This window comes from Lycium ferocissimum, chromosome 7 (assembly GCF_029784015.1).
Source record: "Lycium ferocissimum isolate CSIRO_LF1 chromosome 7, AGI_CSIRO_Lferr_CH_V1, whole genome shotgun sequence".
Lineage (NCBI taxonomy): Eukaryota > Viridiplantae > Streptophyta > Magnoliopsida > Solanales > Solanaceae > Lycium > Lycium ferocissimum.
This window is the reverse complement of record NC_081348.1, coordinates 24,921,517-24,943,988: the sequence shown is the minus strand read 5'-3', so window position 1 is coordinate 24,943,988 and position 22,472 is coordinate 24,921,517. Positions and strand designations below refer to the sequence as shown.

The window sequence follows — 22,472 nt, the reverse complement described above, 5'->3', positions numbered from 1 at the left end:
ACTGCATTTGTTAGTTCAAATGATCAACAGGCTGCTATAACATCCAGCTTGTTACAAATATATTCCACTCTACATTTAAAGAAAGTCATATCTATACATAGAAATCATATACAGTTGCGATTAGGATAGGCTAAGAAAATTATTGTATAAACCGCTGACAAACAGGAGACTCGGTGAAAAAGTGAGAAGGTGGTCGTTAAATCTGAAATTAGAAAGCCCTCCAATTCTTATGTACAGAATAAAAGAAGTTGGAGCCACTTTTTCATGAAAGATGCACTTATTTCCTCATATTGAATAGTCCAATCTATGGCCAAAATACACAAACTGTTGTGAGCTTATACAGACTCAAAATCATCAAAAAGAAGTAGCAACTGTACAAATTTCTACTATACTCAATGTTGTAACCGTCTTCCTCTGCCTAACTGTTAACTGTATGAATGGATCGAAAACTGCTTAAGATACCAATCAAGGATGTATAATTTCCTCAGGGTTCAAATAATCTCTACGTACGGATGATATAAAGAAAAAAAATGGGAAATCAAATGGTAAGATTTTCTTGAATTGCTAAGAATGATCCTATTATGTTTCCACCAACATCTGGGAAATTTGTACATCCCGGAAGATTCTTCACCTTGCCTTTGCAATCGACTTTAACTGGGTATTTTAAGAGGTGCCCTCTCATTTCTGTTACTTCATCAGCTGCGAATTGCTTCCAGTTATATTCACCCATGGACCTAACTCGTCTTACACATTCTAACGACTCCGGCTGTCTGAAGCAATCCTCAACAACTCCAAGATGCTCAGCCCACAGAGACATTCTATATCCATGAATCTGCAGAAGATAAATTTGCACAGACGAAGGCAAATGGATCAGATGCCCGCGCGCACACACAACCAAAAAAAAAAAAAGTTTTAAGCTTCCTAGTATACATATACATATAAGCTGTCATAGGGAGTGCGAATGCATATGCAATCACTGCTTATATGTTGAATCCGGCTCGAGGTGATTTTATCGAAGTAGTAAATACTCCTAGTAGCATGTAATTACGTTTTCTAGAGCACAAATATTGCAACAAAAATTTACTCAAGGTAATGCGCAGAATAAGAAAATGTAGGAGAGATGGAGCAGCTTAAGCTTTGTTCCACATGTTAAAAAGCAAAGCAGAAGTCCAAAGGCTTGGCCTAGTAAAGAAACGCTAGCAGATACATCTTTTTTGTCTCAGTTTGATATTGGCATGGCAGAAGAAATGGGCACTTTACAGAAAACTGGATCATTTATTTAGCAATTAAATTTGCACTATGCAAGAGAGATGAGATTGTGGGCGGTTAATGCAGACAACATATCCATACTCAGTTATTTTTTCCAGGAGAATGGCATATTAGACTAACACGTAACACAAAAGTAAAATAGAGAAGATGAAAAAGTCAAATGCTATGAGAGTGCTATGTGGTAGGAAGATACTACTAAAGAGAAAGGCAAATTTTGAAAAACGGTTATGGCAAATGTTACATTGTAATCAATGTTGGACCTCTACGACTCAAAACATCCACAAGATGAGTGTCGTTGAATGAAACATTAATATGAATGAGGCAATGAGCAGTCACGAAAGATTTCGACAAAATTAGATGATCACACCCGATAGAGAATGCAAGTAACACGCATAGAGGATAACATGGAGAAAGTCACCCAAGAACGAGCAAGTCTAGTTTCAAGATATTTCTAATAGTCGGTGTATAGTTTATGAGTGAAGGAAAGCCCAGCTATATATGGAATATACCAGCTGCTAGCAAGGCGAGTGCCCTATCAAGCTTACCTGCTCAAGAGCAAGGGTAGAAAGAAGATATAGAAGAACAAACCCCCTCCCCATTTCTCCCACTCCCAGTGGTTGGTCGACTGTCCAGGATAAGTTTCGTTATGCCCTAAGTGTACCTCCAAATGCACCAGTTCATAAGTGCAATACCATGATGATTTTGTTTTATGCGCTGCTACTAAATTTCATTACTGTCATGTCTTAAAAAGAATAGCATAACAACCAATATTATGATGATTCTAAAAAGGGAAGATTCACATGAAAGGAAATTGTTTCAAAAGACGTTTAATCTCTTAGAATCTATCTGGATTTAGTTAAGGACAAAAAGTCAAACTTCTTGAGCAGCCGAGATATTGAACAACGAACATTTGAAGCAATTCCTTGCCTCGCCCTGAGATGAGAGGGAAAGTCGATTTGACACGAATCCTGGACCTGATCGTGAACCCGACACTGGTTGATGATGCGATGGGGGAAGTTTTTCTTTTTTCTAAATACACTGGAAGCAAAAGTTGGCTCTATATATGATACATAAAAAAAAAAAAAAAAAAAAAAAGGGCAGCCCGGTGCACTAAGCTCCCGCTATGCGCGGGGTCCGGGGAAGGGCCGGACCACAAGGGTCTATTGTACGCAGCCTTACCTTGCATTTCTGCAAGAGGCTGTTTCCACGGCTCGAACCCGTGACCTCCTGGTCACGAGATTAATATGTATATATGATACATATTAATCGGAATTAGGATAAATTCTTGTCGTTACACTTACATTAAATCTCGTGTTTGCCAGAAGTCTTTTTAGAGTGACAGATATTTGTATGTCAATGTAGGAATATTGTGAGATACAAGAAAACCTCTAGTTTCATAGAACACTTAATTCGTCGAGAAAGATAAATTTTGGGTCATTATATTGAAAGGACCAAAATAGAGCACAAGCCGACCCCAACTATTTTAGGTCAAGTATAGTTGATTGATTGATTGATTGAAACTAGTAGTTGACTGATTGGTACTAAGGCACATAAGCAAGCACTGTTGCAATTCCTCTTTCTTTCTCAGAGTGCATATGCTGGCTCATTTCTATCTACAATATTAGCTAGCACACAAATCAACAAAGTATCATGTGACGTTTAGGTCAATGTTTTTCCTGGATTAATAATGTAACCAAATTATTCAGCACATATATCGAATTTGCTAATCACCGGTCCATATGGGCTTGACTGTTTTCTTGCACATGTATGATGAGGTTGGTATAGTTAATTGATTGATTGATTGAAACTAGTAGTTGACTGATTGGTACTAAGGCACATAAGCAAGCACTGTTGCAATTCCTCTTTCTTTCTAAGAGTGCATATGCTGGCTCATTTCTATCTACAATATTAGCTAGCACACAAATCAACAAAGTATCATGTGATGTTTAGGTCAATGTTTTTCCTGGATTAATAATGCAACCAAATTATTCAGCACATAGATCGAATTTGCTAATCACCAGTCCATATGGGCTTGACTGTTTTCTTGCACATGTATGATGAGGTTGATATAGTTAATTGATTGATTGATTGAAACTAGTAGTTGAATGATTGGTACTAAGGCACATAAGCAAGCACTGTTGCAATTCCTCTTTCTTTCTCAGAGTGCATATGCTGGCTCATTTCTATCTACAATATTAGCTAGCACACAAATCAACAAAGTATCATGTGATGTTTAGGTCAATGTTTTTCCTGGATTAATAATGTAACCAAATTATTCAGCACATATATCGAATTTGCTAATCACCTGTCCATATGGGCTTGACTGTTTTCTTGCACATGTATGATGAGGTTGATATGCTCCCATTGCGATCTCAGTGTCCCTAGTACCCTCCAGAGAGCGCTGGTTGATGTTTGCAGATCCCAATATCACATACTCATCATCCACAATCATGCCTTTAGAATGAACATAAATCATGAATCTACGGTGTTTTCGACTGAACGCCTGCAACAAGATAGTCAAACCATTAAGTCTGTAAGTGATCAATAATTTGCAGTGCATGACAAATCGAGGGCACAGTTTTACAACATAGGAGGAAACTTAACAGACAAAACTGGTTACCTAGTAATTTGTTTTTAAACAAAACCAGTCCTTCAAAAAAAAAAAAAAAAAAAAAAACAGAACCATCTTGCAAAGGCACAACTAGGAAAAAGAAAAGAAAATTTTAACAATTACGAAAATAGAGAGAAACTTCAAAGAATAGGTAAGTGGAATAACTGGTAGACATAAATAGAATTTCGGAATTCTTCAGATTCTTTTTTAGGAGAATGGAGGTAATTGCAAGTACCTGAGGAGTGTTTGCAGTGCCTGGACTCTCATTTTCAACCTTACCAGCCTCACGGTTACCAAGACAGAAGAAGTTTAAATAATCTTCTGGAGAGTATGAATTCTCAAGCCCAACCTCCTCTAAAGCCTTGTAAATAGTTTCATACATCATTTGCATTGTCTTGTTCTGCAAACCAACGTAGAGACGTGAGGTTTCACTTATACAACTTGTAACAATTTGAAAACAGTTGATTATTCGATAAGCTGGAAAGAATATATATCCACGCTTTGTTTGTCCAAAAACACTTCAATCGCTTATGAAGATATGTTGGCATACTTAGTATGGCCCGATTTTTTGCCATCAATTCAAGCAGTTTAACTAGCTTTACCTGCCAATAAAGAATTCTCTGTGTAGCAGCCCCAGTTGGATTACCCTCTGGCCACATAGGGACGACAATGTATGCTGCAAATCTCTCATGCGCTCTTATCTTTTCAGCTATTTTAAGTGCAATTTCCATGGGAATTAGATTATTTGCACCTGCAGCAGACAGATAATTTAGGTATTGGAATTGCTTTGACTACCAGAAGATAGCTATATAACTATCCAAGATATGTAAAACTGTTAAAAAGGTAGAATCAATTTTCCAAATAAAGATGCACCATTAGTGTTGGAATAGCGGATTACCACCTTTTTTATGACGAGAAATCTGTCTGGGGACAACTCTTAGGACCAACCGCAGCCTTCGAAACTCAGGGTAATGGCCCCACCCCTGTACCCTTCTCCATTTAAATACCAGGCTTAGTTCACATGGCGCAGGGCTCGAACCAGTGACCTAAGTCACAAGTCCCTCAACCTTTGCCACTTGAACTAAGCCCTGGTGGATTAGCGGAACACCACAATACTCTCTTTAAAGTTTTTCATAATAAATGAATGGTCAAAAATGTAAGATAATTAACGGGATAAGGAATGCCACTATGTTGTATTTAAAAGACTTCAAGAACCTAACCTAGGGCTAACTAAACCCTCCTCCAACTCCCCACCCACCCAAAAAGGCATATGCCTCTTATCATGTTTCATTCATCTATACTGGAATGCCTTCTCAGTTGTCTTTCCAGAAAATATTACTTCCCTGTCTTTAGGATTATGCTCAAATTGCTAAGTTATATACATATATGAATCACAAATTTCATAAATAGAGTACCAAGGAGGTACTCCAACAAGGAGTTAGAGCATTGCTTGTTACAACTACACTCCCAAAAAGTCAAGAAAATCAAAATAATGAGTCAGACTATGTATCATACTACCGCTACACCAAAAGTATGGATTCCATACGCATCTGCCTTATAAAAAAAAAAAAAAAGATGATGTTTTTGATCTTCAAAGCATCTCTTATTCCTCTCTAACCAAATTGTCCAAATGTTGCAAAGAGGAATGGTCTTCCAGATCTGTTTCCACCTTTTTTTTTTTTTTTTTTTTTTTTTTTTTCCAATCTTATGTTCATACCAACATTCCATCACACCTCTTATACTTTGTGGCTTCACCCAATGCACCCTGCAAATGCTTTCGTATAATTCCCAAATGTTAAGTTATATCCTTATATGTGTCTTTCACTTAGATACGGGGAAGCCTGAAATTCTATTTAACATGTTAATCTATCTGATCAGATTCTCACAGGTATCCGGAATTTTTGTCACTTCCAGAACTCCCTCAGCCCAACCCTTCCCAGCCCGTCAAAATAAAGAAGACAAAGTATACAAAAGGATTAGGAAGAAGATGATATACTAACCATAACATAGACCTGGTTATATCAAACCCAAGGACATAAGTTATTTATGTGATTCATGCAGGTGTGTCCATAAGTAATCTTAGTGGATCTAAATGAACTACCAAAAAGAGAGAACTAGTGTATATGGACAGTTAGACGCATAAGAATTTACTGCGCATAACCGTCTTTCTGCAACATCAGAGAAAAAAGTTGTGGAACCTATGCACGAACCCTCCTTGCAGTGTCCAAAGGGCCTGTATCTCCCACATAGAGAGCTTCCTTCCCAAAGAATCCCTTATATGCAGTTGGTTGGACTCAAAACTCAGAAATGAGCTTGACATTGAATCCATTAGCGGGTAACAAGGATGTAAAGGTACCATAAAAGCTATTGTGGCAAAGAAGGTCTGGCCAGAGATGCAAATAGGCCATGAGTGGTACTCTTTTTCTTTTTTGATTACAGTAGTGTCCGGGCCAGCTTGCATGCACCTCGACTATTCTATTGAGTGCCTGCTACCTCCACCAGCACAAGTACCGAGTAACTCTGCCCACCAAGGCATGGGCAGATGGGAAGAATTTACCTTGTATTGTTGCCTCTGTTGGGCATGTATGGTAAATTTTTAAATCTACTCCGACAGGCTTTTCTATAGCAAGTAGCAAATGACAATTATGGATCTGCTTATTCTATGTATTCAGACAATGACAAATGTTTATACATTGCATGAAAATAGCTTCTCACCAACATCTTTATGTTGACTCCAATTGTACGAGGAGCCAATGAAATATTGATTTTCAATGTAAATGAAGTGTTGTGCAGCACGAATCGCCTTCACATATGCTGTGTGTATGCTCATATCAATAAGTACATTTTTCCCACACACTAGGTTCTGCAAAAAAAAAAAAAAAAATGAGTATACTTTAAATAAGTAAACAAGTAATGCCTCCGTCCCATTTTATGTGATACACTTTGACTGCGCAGGGGAGTTTAAGAAAGAAAGACTTTTGGAATTTGTGGTCTAAAACAAGCCATAGATACTTGTGTGGCTATAAATCATCTCATTAAGGGTAAAACGTAAAATTTTAAGTTAACTTGTTTCTAATATATAACGAAATCGTTCTTGAAAGAGTTGGTTTTTGGTTATGTGATAGAAAAACTCATGTGCCAATTTTAGTTGGATGATTTTCTACCACTTGGAGACAAAGAATGCTCAATTACTTGGAGCCAAAGGATGCTAAGATGTGGAGGAGAACTGAAAGAATGCACACTTGGAGCCCAAGTCACTGCTTGCCTATAAAAGAAGAGGCAATTCTTCTTTGTTCATCATCCAAAAAATTCATAAATCCTTTGTAGTGAGTAGAGAGTTGAGAGAGCAATTCTCTTAGGTGTAATTGGGATCTCTCCCCTTTCTTTGTTAATAATATAAAGGCAACTGTTCTCTGGTGGACGTAGGATCATTTTGATCCGAACCACGTTAAATCTTGTGTTCTTTCTTTTACGTTTCCGCTAACATTTCTTTTTGGGACACACTAAAAAGGAAAGTGCATCACATAAATTGGTACAGAGGGAGCATATGTTTTGGAGCAGACAAAACACTCCCCCTCCATCTATCTTTCTCACCTTCATTGTAGCTTCTTTAGGATCCTTTGGAAAGCCTTTGACCGAGTTTGAGTCGATCGAACGAAATATCTGTTATAGTGATTGGAAAAGAACGTATTACTCTAAGATCAAGGACAACACACGAATTAAATTTCTAAACTGTTGATATTAAGTTAATCATTCAACCTGTACATGCCAACCGTTAGGGTCATCACCGCTCACAGATGGAGCCTCAGAAATACCAAGAATTTCAGGCATTCTTTCAATTCGGAGCAAATCATCATCATATGACGTCTTCAACTTCTTAATGCCATGAGGCTTTGAAGCCTTCAACCAGCGCTCCTCAAAGTTTGTGAGAACATCATATGCTGCTGGACCATCAATTTTAGAGTGCAAGTCATGCCACGGCTCTCTTGGACAACCAGCTGTACTCCCCTGTTAAGTAAAGATAAGGATTACTATCTAAGAAACATTTTACTTGTAGGAAGGAAAAAGTTCATTGATGAGAAGAACTTCTTCACCCAAGAATATCCGGGGGGAAAAAAAAACAACGAAAGGTAAGTAACAATTCAAAAATTTCATCTGAAGATGCATTTTTCAACTTTAAGAATGTGATTGTAAGCCTAAAATAAATTAAGTTGATACAGTTCACTAATGATCAGTATGTAAAATCTTCTCCTGGTGCAAAATTCAATTATGTAAGCTAAGGATAAGTACTAAGGCAAGAAACTGAATGTCAACGGAGGAAACAAGTCTCATTCTCTTCTTTTGGCCAAATTTTTTAGTCTGTTCCAAAGGTTGAAAATGGTATAAGCTGGTCAACAGTATTGGTCTAAATCACAGTCTTCCAGTTTCAAAACTCTACACCGTACTTTGACCAGATAAGGTTATTAAGATGATAGTCGAAAATGTGTTTCTAATATTATTCAGAAATAAAGACGAAGAGTCAGATCTTGAATCATTCCAGTGAAAATGGGTTCTCATTTAACTTGTTGAACAGGGGCATCAAAATAAGGGAACATTGATTTTCATTTCGAAATCAGGAAAGAGATTCTCCACTAGATGGGAACAGTACAGGAACCACAAATGACAATAACCTGCTCTCTGATCATTATCAGAATTTATATCAATTCATATCTTTTAATAAGCTTTTAAAGAAGACGAGACTCACTAGTTGATAACCTAAACTGCTTCAGTTTCACACAAAACACACACACACACACACACAAAAAAAAATAAAAAATACACACACAAAATAAGGGAAGTTCCAACTATTGTAGATGTGTATAGCCATTATTCTACACTAGCTAAGGTCGGCAAGCTCAAAGATATTGAAGAAAAGGTACTACTGATACCTCGGGGTAAGAGAATCCTAAAGAACTCAAAAGTAACCAAGTTTTATACTGTACATGTTTCTGACAAGTCACATATACTTAGAAATTGCAAGTAATCAAGAAAAAATCATTGCGAAGATTGTCATACTAGTTTATATAACTACTATATGTGGTGGAAAATCAGAAAATTAACAACTGCAGGCAATGTCTCTGAAAACAAGCTAAGAGATATTAAGGAGGATAAGTTACAGCATAAGTAGGGTTATGATAGTCCTCAGAGTGCACTGTCTTCAGTGATCGAAATAGAGGATGCTCCGGAGTATCATATCGCCCGTCACACAAGTCAAGTCCTCCAACAAATGCCATGATTTTTCTTCGATTGTTGCCAGCATCAGCATCCACTATCACAGTTTTCTGATGATGTGTATAAATTACTCCAACTTCCTGCATACCAGAACTCACAAGACGTTAGGCTTATGGAGTATTTTAAAAAAATTAACTTAATTTTAGTAGTCTAGCAATAACAGTATAATGTAAAAGTTTTGCACTAAACACGTCATCAAATGTACCTTAGTGGTAAGGAGCAAAAGTTTTCAACTCTTTGGACATACTTAGAAGAGGCATGTCATAGTCATACAAAAAAGAATCAACAAAACTGTTCTACCCACATGATAAGGGGCTCGGGGCATTCAATGATTGGTAGACATGATAGCAAAGAAACATAGTGGGAAGGCAGAAATGAAATGCAGACAATGAGATTTAATGTCTGAACAAACTTTACTTTGTGGGGATCATTACTTAAATGGTCCTCGCATAGAAAAGGCATATATGGGATTGATACTAGGACAAACTATAAGCTCAGTAAAAACTGTATTGCAAAAGGAAGTTATCCATCCACTGTACAAGGAAAGCTAATTCAAAAATAATATGCAAGTATAAGAATTTATAAATGTATTAAAACAGTGAATGATGCTCAATGGAAAGAATTCTAATCTAGAATTCTCGCAGGGTTACTGATCTCAAGTAACTCTTTTTGATAACCGGTCTCAAATTATCACATAAAGAACTATAGCAAGAAATGTCAAAATCTAACTTACCCTCTGCTTGACCCAACTGAGACGTTTCCCTGCCACTCGAGGACAAAGCAGCACTTTCACGGAAGAATGTTTGAAAAACCTACGAGTCTCTTCATCATGGGTTGCCATAACACCATCCTGAAGCTCAAAGTTAAACATAAAAAACTACATTTACATGATGCCTTTGGGCAATCTAGAACAAATAACAAGAAGATAAAAACAGAATTTGGCTAGAGTGCCACCATCTATTAGCACTGCAGAAGAATGCTAAAATAGAAGTCTGTATGAGTTAATCTTATTGAAATAAATGGATATCAAGATATGCATAAGCCGTAAGTATAACAGAATCACAAGCAATCTTGCACGTACAGGACATGGATTCTTTCTAGTTGTCTTAGTTGACGCACTAGTTTTACAGGCTACAAGGAGAGTTCAGAGTTACTGAAGAGGAAAATGTTTGGCTACAGAGAGACTTTGAAGAACAAGAGGTGCTCGACTGTCTGAAATCATGTGCAGCTGACAAAGCTCCGGGTCCAGATGGCTATTCTATGGGATTTTTCCATTGCTGCTGGGAGATTGTGAAAGAGGATCTGATGAACACTGTTAGGAATTTCCATAGAAGTGAATTCTTTGAAAAGAGCTTTAATGCAACTTATATTGCATTAATCCCTCAGAAGAATGGTGCCAAGAGACTAAAAGACTTCAGACCCATTAGCCTGATTGGGAGTGTGTATAAAATCATCTCTAAGTTGCTCACAGAGAGGCTTAAGAGAGTGATCAACAAGTTGGTAAATGGACACCAAATGGCTTTCATAAGAGGCAGACAAATTATGGATGCAGCTTTGTTAGCAAATGAATGTGTTGATTCTAGACTTAAAGGACAGAAAGCAGGCATATTATGCAAACTTGATATTGAGAAGGCATATGACCACGTTAATTGGAACTATCTACTTAAAGTTCTAAAAGACATGGGTTTTGGGGTGAAGTGGATTAAATGGATTTCTTTTTGCATAAAGACAGTAAAATTTTCAGTTTTGGTGAATGGTTCACCAGAAGGTTTTTTTGCCTCAGAAAGAGGTTTGAGGCAGGGTGACCCTCTTTCACCTTTCCTCTTTCTCATTGCCATGGAGGGTATAAATCAGATGTTTCAGGTAGCAAAGGACAGGAGTTTTGTGAAGGGGTTTAGAGCTGCAGTTGGGGGGAACAATGGCACTGAGATCACACATTTACTATATGCAGATGATTCACTGGTTTTTTGTGATGCAGATATCAGCCAGGTGGAATATTTGAGGTCTATTTTGGTGATTTTTGAAGCAGTATCAGGGCTACATGTTAACTGGAATAAGAGTATGTTGTTTCCAGTCAATAAAGTGGATAATATTCAAGTGCTAGCAGAAATTCTAGGGTGTGAGGTGGGAGCCTTACCCACCATTTACCTAGGACTCTCCTTGGGTGCAAAAAGTAAAGCTCTGGAAATTTGGAATCGTGTTTTGGAAAGGTGTGAAAAGAGGCTTGCTAGTTGGAAGGGGCAGTATTTATCATTGGGCGGCAGAGTCATTTTAGTCAACAGTGTACTGGATGCCCTCCCCACATATGTCATGTCTCTGTTTCCTATCCCATCTAATGTTCTGAAAAGAATAGATTCATTGAGGAGAAATTTCATTTGGCAAGGCAACAAAGAAAGGAAAGCAATTCATTTGGTTAAATGGGACTGCCTCATCACCAGTAAGAAGGATGGAGGACTTGGCATTAGGGATCTCAAAATCCATAATCAAAGCTTACTTATGAAGTGGTTGTGGAGATATAACATGGAGGCCAATGCATTATGGAGGAGGTTTGTGCATGATAAATATGGCCAAGAAGAAGAGTGGTGCTCTAATACAGTTAATAGCCCCTTTGGAGTTGGTGTTTGGAAAGCTATTAGATCATTGGGGCCATCTCTGGCTGAAAATATCAGTATAAAAGTGGGCAATGGAAGGAAAATTCTCTTGTGGCATGACAACTGGCTTGGGCATGGATCCTTAAAAGATTTGTTTCCTGAGTTCTATAATATTGTTACTCTTCCAGATGCAAAACTTGAATCAGCTAAAGGAGTACATGGATGGAATATTACTTTCAGAAGATTACTTACTACATGACTGGGAATTGGAAAGAGCTGTGGAATTATTCAAGACCTTGGAACAATTTCAAGGTTTTAAAGAATCTGAGGATTCTTTGTACTGGAACCATGGCAATAATGGTGTTTTTACTGTCAAATCAGCATACAATTATCAGCTTAGGCAATATACACAATCCGATCAGTGGCCATGGAAATCCATTTGGAAGACTAAGGCCCTGTATAAGGTTTCATGTTTCTCTTGGCTGGTAGCAAGAGAAGCATGTCTCACCCAGGAAAACTTAAGGAGAAGGGGTTTTCATCTATGTACTAGATGTGTTCTGTGTGATGCAGCCAGAGAAACTAACTCCCATTTATTTATACATTGTCCTTTCACTATACAATTGCGGCAATTTTTCTTGAACATGGTAGGACTAAGTTGGACTATGCCGGCAAACAGCTGTGAGCTATTGAAGTGCTGGAACTATAATGGGGGAGCAATAAGACAAAAGAGTTGGTGGAAACTTGTCCCAGCAGTTATTTGGTGGATAATTTGGAAGGAGAGGAACAATAGAGTTTTTGAAGACAAATGCAATTCTGTGCAGAAAATCAAGATGAATTGTGTCATTTTGTTTCACTTTTGGTGTAAAGAAATCTATGTAGAGGAGGCTGAATCACTAGTTAATATGATAGGTTCCTTGTGAAACAGTAGTCCTAAGCATGGTGGGGTTTTTGTAAGTATGGCTGCACTGTTATGGTGCAGGTTTAATATATATATATATATAAATATACATGTTACCAGTCTCAAAAAAAAAAAAAAGATAAACTTACCCTTGACTGTAATTTGAGGTGGCAGTCATAGAAAATTAACTTAAAGCAGGCTTCTGATTTACTTTATTAATAAATTGTCTATTAATGTATATATTGGTACTTTAACTGATAAATGATTGGAAGTCTGAGTAGAAGTGTTCAATAAATGAGTAACCAACAACATATCTGCAGATGATGTGTGTATGAGAGATATATGTACGATTTCACATAAAATTTTCTCCAGATATTTTATATGATCATTTGGAAAAGGAAAAAACACAAACCTATATTTGAGGCATGTTTTTAACAACACCTAAGACACTGAAATTTAATTTATATCTTAAATGATGCTCGAGTATTCATTTTATGCACATAAAGAAGTCAAAAGTTCATTGAAATTATATATCATTTACCGTTTTATAGCCAAGGATGCTTCTTGATGTAGGGTCATCCCATATTAGAAGCAGCACTCTAACACCTTCTTGTGACTTTGACTTTAAAAGATCCCCTAGAGTGTAACCATCAACAGAAGCATCATCTCGAACAAGTTTGACTTTGTGCCACACTGACCAACCTGTAATGTAGATCAAGCGTCGGGCTTGGCGTATGGCATCAAAGATGTCACGCCAGCACTTTCCATGTACATATGGCATTCCGGAGTCAAGCATCAAATTTGGAAGGCATCCATCAGGCACATGAGCATCTTGATACAGAGTAACTGTTCCACCCATCCTCAGTGGAAAATAAGTTCCAGGAACCCCATAATACTCAGGACCAGCACCAACTCCATGATGGTAAATACTTAATTTATCCATTGGATAATATTGGACTGATATCCTCAAAACTGCTCCAGCCTTGCAAGGTCTTCCACTACTGTTCAAGATCGGAAAGAACCCCTCTACTTTACCCCCTCCATATATCTGTTCTAGCGGGACAGCCACTGTCCCCATAAGCTGAGAACCTACTATATCATCGTCCTTGACAAGAAACTGTACTTCCGCAGCATAGTGTGCTACGGGTACATTAAAATGTTGCATCCACACGGGATTTTCATTATTTCCTATGACATAAGTCCGGCCAATCACTGCATCAGCTACAGTAATTGAGACGTAAGGATCACTTGTGATCTTATTACTCATTTGCCCAAACATATCCCCAATGGTCTTGTGGAACATGTCCATGTTTGGCAGATCTTTCGCTTCGTATACCCAAATATCCAGATTTCCGTGTAAGAGCAAAACCTTTAAGGAGCTTTTAGAAGGCGAGAATGGCACAACCTGCATAGCCTGATTATTACTCTGTGGTTCAGCACAAGGAGTTGGATAGGTTGGTTTTGGAGACTCCGATTCCCACCTTGAAAAGGAATTAGGGTGCCCATAGGGAACAGGATTTGGCCCTGGGTGATAAGTTGCAGGGGCAGGAGGAGAAGCCGGTGCAGAAGGGTTATTATCAGACAAATTCATGTTCGCTACCAGATCATGGATTGGTGGATAAGCTGAAGGGCGAGTGGAAGAGTCACTACTAAACGACGAAGCACTATCTTGGTGATGGAGAGAGTTGGATGATTGGCTCTCCAAAGGCCTTTCTGGCCAGGAATGTTGATAATGCTGAGGAGGTGCAGCAGCATATCCAAAACTGCCTTGATGTTCAGGAGTAGGGACAGTACTAGAAGATGTCGGGGGAGGCGGATATGCATGGGGTGGACAGGGACCGTGTGATGGTGGAGGGTACCCATAGTCTAAAGAGCTGGAATGGTGAAGAGTCGGTGCTGGTGGTGCCGATGGAGCTGATGGAACTGGTGGATAGGGTTGATAGTTATAATGACCAGAATGTTGAGTGTTGTAAGGTGGAGGATATTGAGGGGATTGATGAGGAGGATATTGAGGGTATGCACCACCAGAACCTGGTGGAGGATATGCACCAGAACCTGGTGGAGGGGGGTATGGTTGATTTGAATTAGGTGGTGGAGGGTAACCATAACCAGTGTTATATGGATATGGATATGAAGAATTGTTATAATTGTCCATTAGTATGCACTACCAGAATTGCAACTATTCTTATTCTTTGGTGAACATTAACATGCAAACTGATCAAACCTAACAAACAAATCAAGAGGGTCTGTCCAAGATCCTGAATTTTACCTAAATTCAACACACCTCTAAAAGAAACAACCTTTAACAATGCAAAAGGATAGATGTTCTAGAGGAAACATACAAAATTGATCATGTTAAGAAGACGATAACAAATAGGGTCATTGAATGTTGAAATATATTCATAATCTGAAAGAAAAATAGTGGCTAGGAAATGCAAAAAGATCAAGAAAAGAAAGTACCTTATAGAGGGTGATGACTAAATACTTAAAAAAGAAAAAGATCACAGAGAATAACTGGATCAGGTGACAAGAAGGAGATTCCAAATTGAACTTTTGTATTACAAAAATGGCAAAATTGTGTGTGAATGTAACGCATTTAAGGTAGAAAAATGACAGAGCCATTATCTTGACGGAAATAGAAAGCTGTTTTGACGGTGACGGACTATAACTCCCTCCGTCCCAGTACCAATTTATTGTGATATAATTTGATTAAGCCTGAAGTTTAAGAAATAAAAGAAATTTGGGGAGTTTTAAGTTAATTTATTTTTAAATATAGAAATGTATTATTATTCTGGAGATAGCCTAAAAATGAGAGTGTATTATATAAATTGGTACAAAGAGGAGAATGCAACTTTGCAGATTCCATTTACTTAACGGCGTCTATTTCCAAACTTTTTTTGCTGGCAGTTTAATATAATAAGAAATTACAGACGATTAAAAAATTAAAAATCAAAGATATTTTAGATTTTTCTATGAGTTTGAGATTTTGGCACGGTATGTAAAATCTTTGGTTTGTCTTGTAATGGCGTCACTTGCTCAAGAATCTGGTAAACCACTCTAACGTTAGTGTGCCAAATATAGCTAACAATAATATAATCCGTTTAATTCATCTTGAACTCAATAAAAAAAGTTAGATTATATAGTCATTTTGTTGATTCAAACCTGTTTTAGACTTTTAGCTCGTACTTTTGGTAATAAAATTGTTAAGAGTGTGGTGTAATAGAAACGTTACTCTATGAATTGTATTTATTTTAGTCTAATCATCGGTCAATGTGATAAAGAAAAATAGTTGTAAAAGCTAAACTAACGTGAATTAGGCTCTGTTTTTTTTTTCTTTTCTTTTTAAAGATTAAAGATGTAGGAGTCTAAATACATATCTAATATTGAGATGTTTAAGATTTAAACTAAAGAAATAAGATCGTTTATTTTCTCAATTAAAAAAAAGTTATTTAAAATTAACAAATAAAAAATTTAAATAAAATACTAATTAATCTAATCCTATATCAACAACAAAAAAAAAAATTAGAAAAAATTAATTTATATGGCAGTTGGTGGTGGTAATGGCTAATAATGGTAGTTGTCAGTGCTGACTAGCAATGGTAGCTAGTAGACATTGTGGCTGATGATGGTGGTTGTGGGTAATAGTGGTGATGGTGGCTAATGGTGGTAATTGTTGGTGACGACTAACAATTATAGTGGATGATGGGCAATGGAGATTGATAGGAGTGGTGGCCTGATGGTGATTAGTGGTGATAATTGTAAATGGTGGCTAGTGGTGGTGAGTAATGTCGATTATGGTGATTGGCGGCGGTGGCCTGATGGTGATAATTATAAATGATGACAAGTAGTGATGAATATGACTGACTTGGTAACCGATAATGGTGGTGGTTGTGGTCATATAGCAGAGGCAGGATTTTCACCAAAGGAATTAGCCAATTGTTAAATGAATTCAGGGAATAGTTTGCGAATGATCATTCAACTTTTACTTTACTGCACCAAAATTACTAAATTATCTTTTGCTAAGAAAATATCGCCCAACTTAGCCTAAATATGTGGAAAATGTCTCATTTGTTTTTTCCTAGTAACTCTCTATGATACTTGGCAAAATTATATCTTTTTTATAAAAATTACTCCAGTTTAGTAATTTCTGCGATACTTAGATTAAATAGAGTGACCATACAGTGAAATGGTAGGAGCTCTGATGTCAAAAATAGAAAAAAGAAAATCCCTTGTATTTTCAAGAGGTTAGATTCCTTCTTTGGCCAGTAAGGTCAGTATTTTTCTTTCTTTGAAACTGAAACACAATATTTGCTTAACAGCTCAAACATCTCTCCAAGGAGACTCATCTATTCAATATTTATGCTCTTCTTGAAACAAGGGAAAACAAGAGTAATGACTAATGAGGCCTATGAACTCAAAAGTAGTTAAAGCAAATAATATTTTGATTCAACTAGCTAGTTTATTCAGAAGAATACATTCTAGTAGACAATTTCAAGAATTGGATGCTGTCACCAAATTTACCCTCTTTGATTCACTGCCATGTGATAGCAATGGGACTTCTAACTATATGTGTTCTTGAAATCCAAATCAGTGATCCAAATATTGAATCACCAGCACTCCTTTTTCCCTTTGCAACAAACCTCACTTTATACCTCAGTTTCTGACCTTGTTTCTGAAATTTCAGAATTTTTGGCTTCACAGTGACTGATACTCCATAAGGTGCCTTCGCTTGTACAATATAAGTACCCCTAGGGGTTCCAACATTTGTCACAGTTCTTTTAAATGTCTGGATCATATTTCGACTCTTGCTGTCAAAAAGTACAGCAAAAGAAGGGTAGTTTAGATCACCAGGTGATCGAAATGAATGACTAGTAGGACAAGTAAAATTTTCTCTCAACAAAAGGGCTATTTGGGTAGAGTTGTAGTTTAGGCTACAGATATAATGCAGGTAATCCTTGGTTGAGATATCGTAGATAAGGCCTGGATCAGAAGCCCTTTCAGGATTAACATGTCCCGAGCCAAAGACAAATGGTGTAGCCGATATTGAAGTCTCTGAAACAGCATCTGCAATTGGAGTTCTTTCTTTGTCAAGGGTATAAGCAGTTGTCATTAGTGCTGACTTGATTGCTGCTGGTGACCAATCTCTATGGACAGATTTAAGCAATGCAGCTAGTCCACTGACATGAGGGCAAGACATGGAAGTGCCAGAAAGAATGTTGAATTGCACGCTTCTTTTATCGCTCTTTAGCATTGACGGGCTGATATTTGGAGGCCAGGCAGCTAATATGTCCACTCCTGGAGCAGTGACATCCGGCTTGATAATATCCGGTCCAGCTGCACTAGGTCCTCTAGAGGAAAATGCAGCTACTATTGGTGCGCGATTGCCATAAACTGTCACCTCAAATTTGATTGAAGCTGTGGCTATTTTTGTTGAGTTAATGTAACCTTTGATAGCAATTCCAGCTGAAGCAGCCAAGGATGTGGCAGGCAAGACATGAGCATCGGCATAAAGTTCGTCGCCTTCTTCTTCTCGATTTACCATAATCATTCCAGCTCCACCAGCTATTTTCACTTGCTCTCCCTTTTCAGCTCTGGCATTGATTCCTTTGTCACATACAACAATCTTGCCTTTGACTAGTCTTGAAGAGAGTGTCCCATTGGTGCATAACTCAGCTCCTTCCACACCTGCTGTTCTGCCATAAACAAGTGGCAATTGCTTTGTAGGTTTTCCTGTGTACAATGAAGCCCCCTTAAAAACATGTCCATTTCCAAGCTGGACAGTAGTTGGAAAGCTCCTGTCCAACGAGCTAGCGCCAACTGTCATAATCCAAGGTGCTGCATTTCCAACACTTGAATTCAAAGGCCCTGAATTTCCTGCTGAGCATGTAACAAAGACCCCATGTTGGACTGCACCAAATGCAGCAATAGCTATATTATCTACATAAAATGGCTTTGGGAATCCTCCTAAAGAAAGTGACAATACATCCACCCCATCAATAACGGCTTGATCAATAGCTGCTAAAACGTCAGAGCTTGAGCAGCCTAACATGAAACATGCTTTGTAAACTGCAATTCTTGATCCATAGCTCATACCACCAGCCATGCCTTTACCCAAACCGAAAAGGTTAGCACCATTAACATGATTTCCAGCAGCTGTTGAGGCAGTATGTGTTCCGTGACCTTGTGAGTCACGCGGCGATCTATAATCCTCTTTTTCATTGATTTTCCCTGCAGCAGCTTCGTAGGCTTTTGAAAAAATCCTTGCACCAATAATCTTCTTATTACAATTTGATGGCGCGAATTTTGTTCCAGCCTCACATGTTCCTTTCCAACGAGAAGGCACTGGTGGCATGCCAGAATCGCGGAAACTTACATGTTCAGGCCAAATTCCAGTGTCGATCACGCCAACGATCACATCAGAGGTCAAATTTTGAGCACTCCATAGTCCTCTTCCACTTTTCAGCCCAAGAAACTGAGGTGAATGAGTTGTGTGTAGGCTTAGCATTTCATCTGGCACAGCTGTGAGGAACCCATCAACTTGTTTTAGTGATTCGAGCTGTTTTTTGGAGAGTTTTACTGAAAAACCGGAAATGGCCTTTTCATATACATAGAGAAGTTGAGGAGATTTTTGTTCTTGTTCCTCTTCACCATCAGCAGAGAGTACAGTTATAGAACTAATAACATCTTCATACCATCTTTTGGAAATTCCAAGATTAGTACTGTCTAATGATCTGACTTTGGTATTGTCCATGTGAACCACATATATGTCTTGTTCTGCTAAAGTAGATGAAATAAATGCAGCTATACATGCTAACAAAAACATGCAGTTCCTGGAGTTCATCTTCACTGCCAAAACAGGGGCAAAAAATAAAGTAAACAAATGAGGGAAAAAAAAAATCTTGCTCTTTTTTTTTCTTTCTAGTAAAATAACTAAAGTACGTACATGGAACACTTCATTTTTAACATGTTATGGATACTAGTGGGGATTTTACTGAACAAAGGTTGGGAGAAATGGCAGATGGAAAAATTAAATACTCCGTACCATAGCATTAATATACTTGAAGGATTTACATGGACAGGCTAAAACTGTGCACTCTAAAAGTGACATGACAATGACACCATCTGAATATCCGTGACAAATTTTAATACGAGGAACTACGTGGGGGAAAGGTTACCCAATTCTTGTACCGTTATGATGAAGCCATACTCGTGAAGCGATAACTACAGGTACCATGGGAGCCAACCACAAACCACTACATCAAGACTTCTAGCTAGCTATTTAAAATTAAAGCTCATATCTGAGGCTGGAAATGTTAATCCATTAAAGCAAACCAAGTTGTACAGTACTAACTATAAGGTGAAACATTTTATATTTTACGTATTTTAGACCATAAAAGAAACTGCTACCTGTATTTCTACCTAAAAGGTCTATCTAAAGTTGTGTACCTTGGTGAATCTAGAGTAGATGCAAGTGTGCAACGAGCTAGCTTATATTTGTGTGTGAAAAAGCTATATATAAAATTTGGTACATACAAAATAACAGAACCCACTCATTTTAAATTTTGAATCTGCCACTAGTACTCGTGTACATATGTTGAGTTGCTATAATGTTCATGGTGTTGTAAACATACACAGAGAGGAAGAAATTATTATAAAGAGTATAAGGAGAAGACATACCTCTGTGTTGGGATTCAGCCCAAGTGAAAGAATTAACACTGAGGAATGGCTAAAGGTTGATGGAGAATTTAAATAGGCCAAGAGAAAGAGTGTGACAAATTATGGCACTTCATTTACTAGTTATAGCAACAAAGAAAAAAAGAAAAACAATCTTCCCATTCCCACTAATAATTAGTTGCCTTTTTTGTTCCCAAGAATATGCACGCCTCCTAAGATAGCATACATAAAAGAAGAGGGAAGAGTATTTTTAATAGAAAGAAAGATAGAAAAGCTGCATAAACAATTGAGAACAAAGAGAGATATGATGGTGTAATGCTAGCTTTTAGGAACTGCTAGAGTGCTATATATATAGACATGATGCAATGGAAGTGGTTTTGGACGATAGCTTTCGTGCAATCATAGTTCAAAGAAGTTGTATTTCTTATTCATTGGGTCACTTAAAAATGGTGATTCAAACATAATTAATAATTACACTCCACCAAAAAAATGTTACTTCATCTTGATCATGTTATTGACTTTTAAGATTCTTGCACATTACTTAAGAAAGACGTTAATAGTTTTAAGGCATAATAGATATATATTTCTGAACTTGACACCTTTTATTCAGTATATAATTAAATTATCGATAGCTAATTATTCGCTATACTTCACTATTTGGTGGTTTTCACCCCTGGACACTTTGACATGACAAAGTGAGTGGATACACTATCTTTTTGGGTGTGTCAAGTTGATGAACAATTGACAAATTAGCTTCCAAGTGGAGTATTTTTCAGCTGTTAATTGTCACATAATCAAATAAACTGTGTATTTGTTCTTACTTCTTCTTAATATACTACATGTATTTTACCTCAGCTTGTATTTTTTATTTGTTCTTTAGACATGGCGACTATTTATTCCCAATTATATGTCTTTTCTTGAACAACGAGGCTAGATTTGGAAGCACAGTAAGTAATAAATAATCTTGTTTTTCTAACGTCAATCATGACTAATATTTAAGGCCGGATGTAGTACTGTCTTGAACATGGGTTAATTAACAGTAGTATGATCTTTTTGCTTAATGACCAGAAACATTCAGTGACGGCCCTCATAAATGTGGCGATCTAATTGCTGTTTCGTAACTGTATGTGTTTGACTTAGAGGTGTTGCTTCTTTTTTCTTTGTTTTTCCTTGCGTTGTGACCAACCAAAATGTGAGATATAATCATGTGCGGTGGCAAATGCTTTTAATGTTAGCTTGGCGGAATTTAGGTATTGGTCAGCTCCCAATAACTTGCATTCTTACTTGTACCAATTTATCAGGCTGAAAATGTGAACAATAATTGTTGACCTCTGTTGCTTGAATTGTATTTTAATATCTTTTGTGTGGAATTAATGGTGATTTCAAGATTTCAATTATATGGACAGCAAGCAACAAACCGTGTTGCCTGCCTCTTTGGGTTGGTCAAAATTTGTTGTGATGCTTTAATAGTAATTTATGCATATGCTAGCTATTAACTGTGACTCTGTAGATTGTTTTGCACAAATATATCTATATCATTTTTATGCTAGTGGACAATTCCTGAAATTTACAAAATTTCTACTAAGAGTGAGTTTGGTCGTCAACCCACTCTTCCATAATAGTAATTGAAAAAAAATTAAAAAATAAGGTGAGATCCACGTAAATAATTAGAAGACAATTGCAAAAAAATAAAATAAAAAAATAAGGTGGGGTCCACATGAAGAAGTAGGAGGCAACTGCAAAAAATAAAAAATAGGGCATTTAAATAACGATAATAAGTTCATAAAATAGTAAAGGTCCGCTTAGAGAAAATTTAAAGAAGAGAAATTCAAGAAAAAAGAAATAACGATTTAAATTGAACACAAAAACCGCTGAAGAAGTCATAAAACCAAAAGATTTAAAACTTATACCTTTGGGTAAGGATAAAAATGCACTAATTTTAGACACATACATCTCACACAGATAATTAGGAATAACATCAAGAAGACCAACCCACTCTTCTATAATAGTTTAAAAAAAAAAAAAAACTAAGGTGGGGTCCACGTGAAGAATTAGGAGACAATTGCAAAAAAAAAAGGACATTTAAATAATGATAATAAGTTCAGAAAATGGTAAAAGTACGCTTAGAGAAAATTTAAAGAAGAAAAATTCATGAAAA

General features: G+C 37.2%; 2 protein-coding genes across 2 annotated transcripts; both read right to left on the bottom strand.

The window, feature by feature from the left end:
- Positions 1-258: 258 nt before the first annotated feature.
- LOC132063982 (phospholipase D gamma 1-like) lies at positions 259-15,184 on the bottom strand. Its single transcript, XM_059456795.1, has 10 exons — positions 13,182-15,184; positions 9,885-10,001; positions 9,037-9,231; positions 7,640-7,888; positions 7,475-7,543; positions 6,596-6,743; positions 4,483-4,631; positions 4,116-4,280; positions 3,575-3,772; positions 259-832 (listed from the first exon to the last, which is right to left on the bottom strand). Exons 1-10 carry the CDS (start codon positions 14,793-14,795, stop codon positions 539-541), a joined length of 3,198 nt encoding a protein of 1,065 aa, XP_059312778.1. The 5' UTR covers positions 14,796-15,184; the 3' UTR covers positions 259-538.
- A 1,763-nt stretch (positions 15,185-16,947) lies between these two features.
- Positions 16,948-20,630, bottom strand: LOC132063981 (subtilisin-like protease SBT1.1). Its single transcript, XM_059456793.1, has 2 exons — positions 20,318-20,630; positions 16,948-19,486 (listed from the first exon to the last, which is right to left on the bottom strand). Exon 2 carries the CDS (start codon positions 19,479-19,481, stop codon positions 17,172-17,174), a length of 2,310 nt encoding a protein of 769 aa, XP_059312776.1. The 5' UTR covers positions 19,482-19,486; positions 20,318-20,630; the 3' UTR covers positions 16,948-17,171.
- Positions 20,631-22,472: the final 1,842 nt, after the last annotated feature.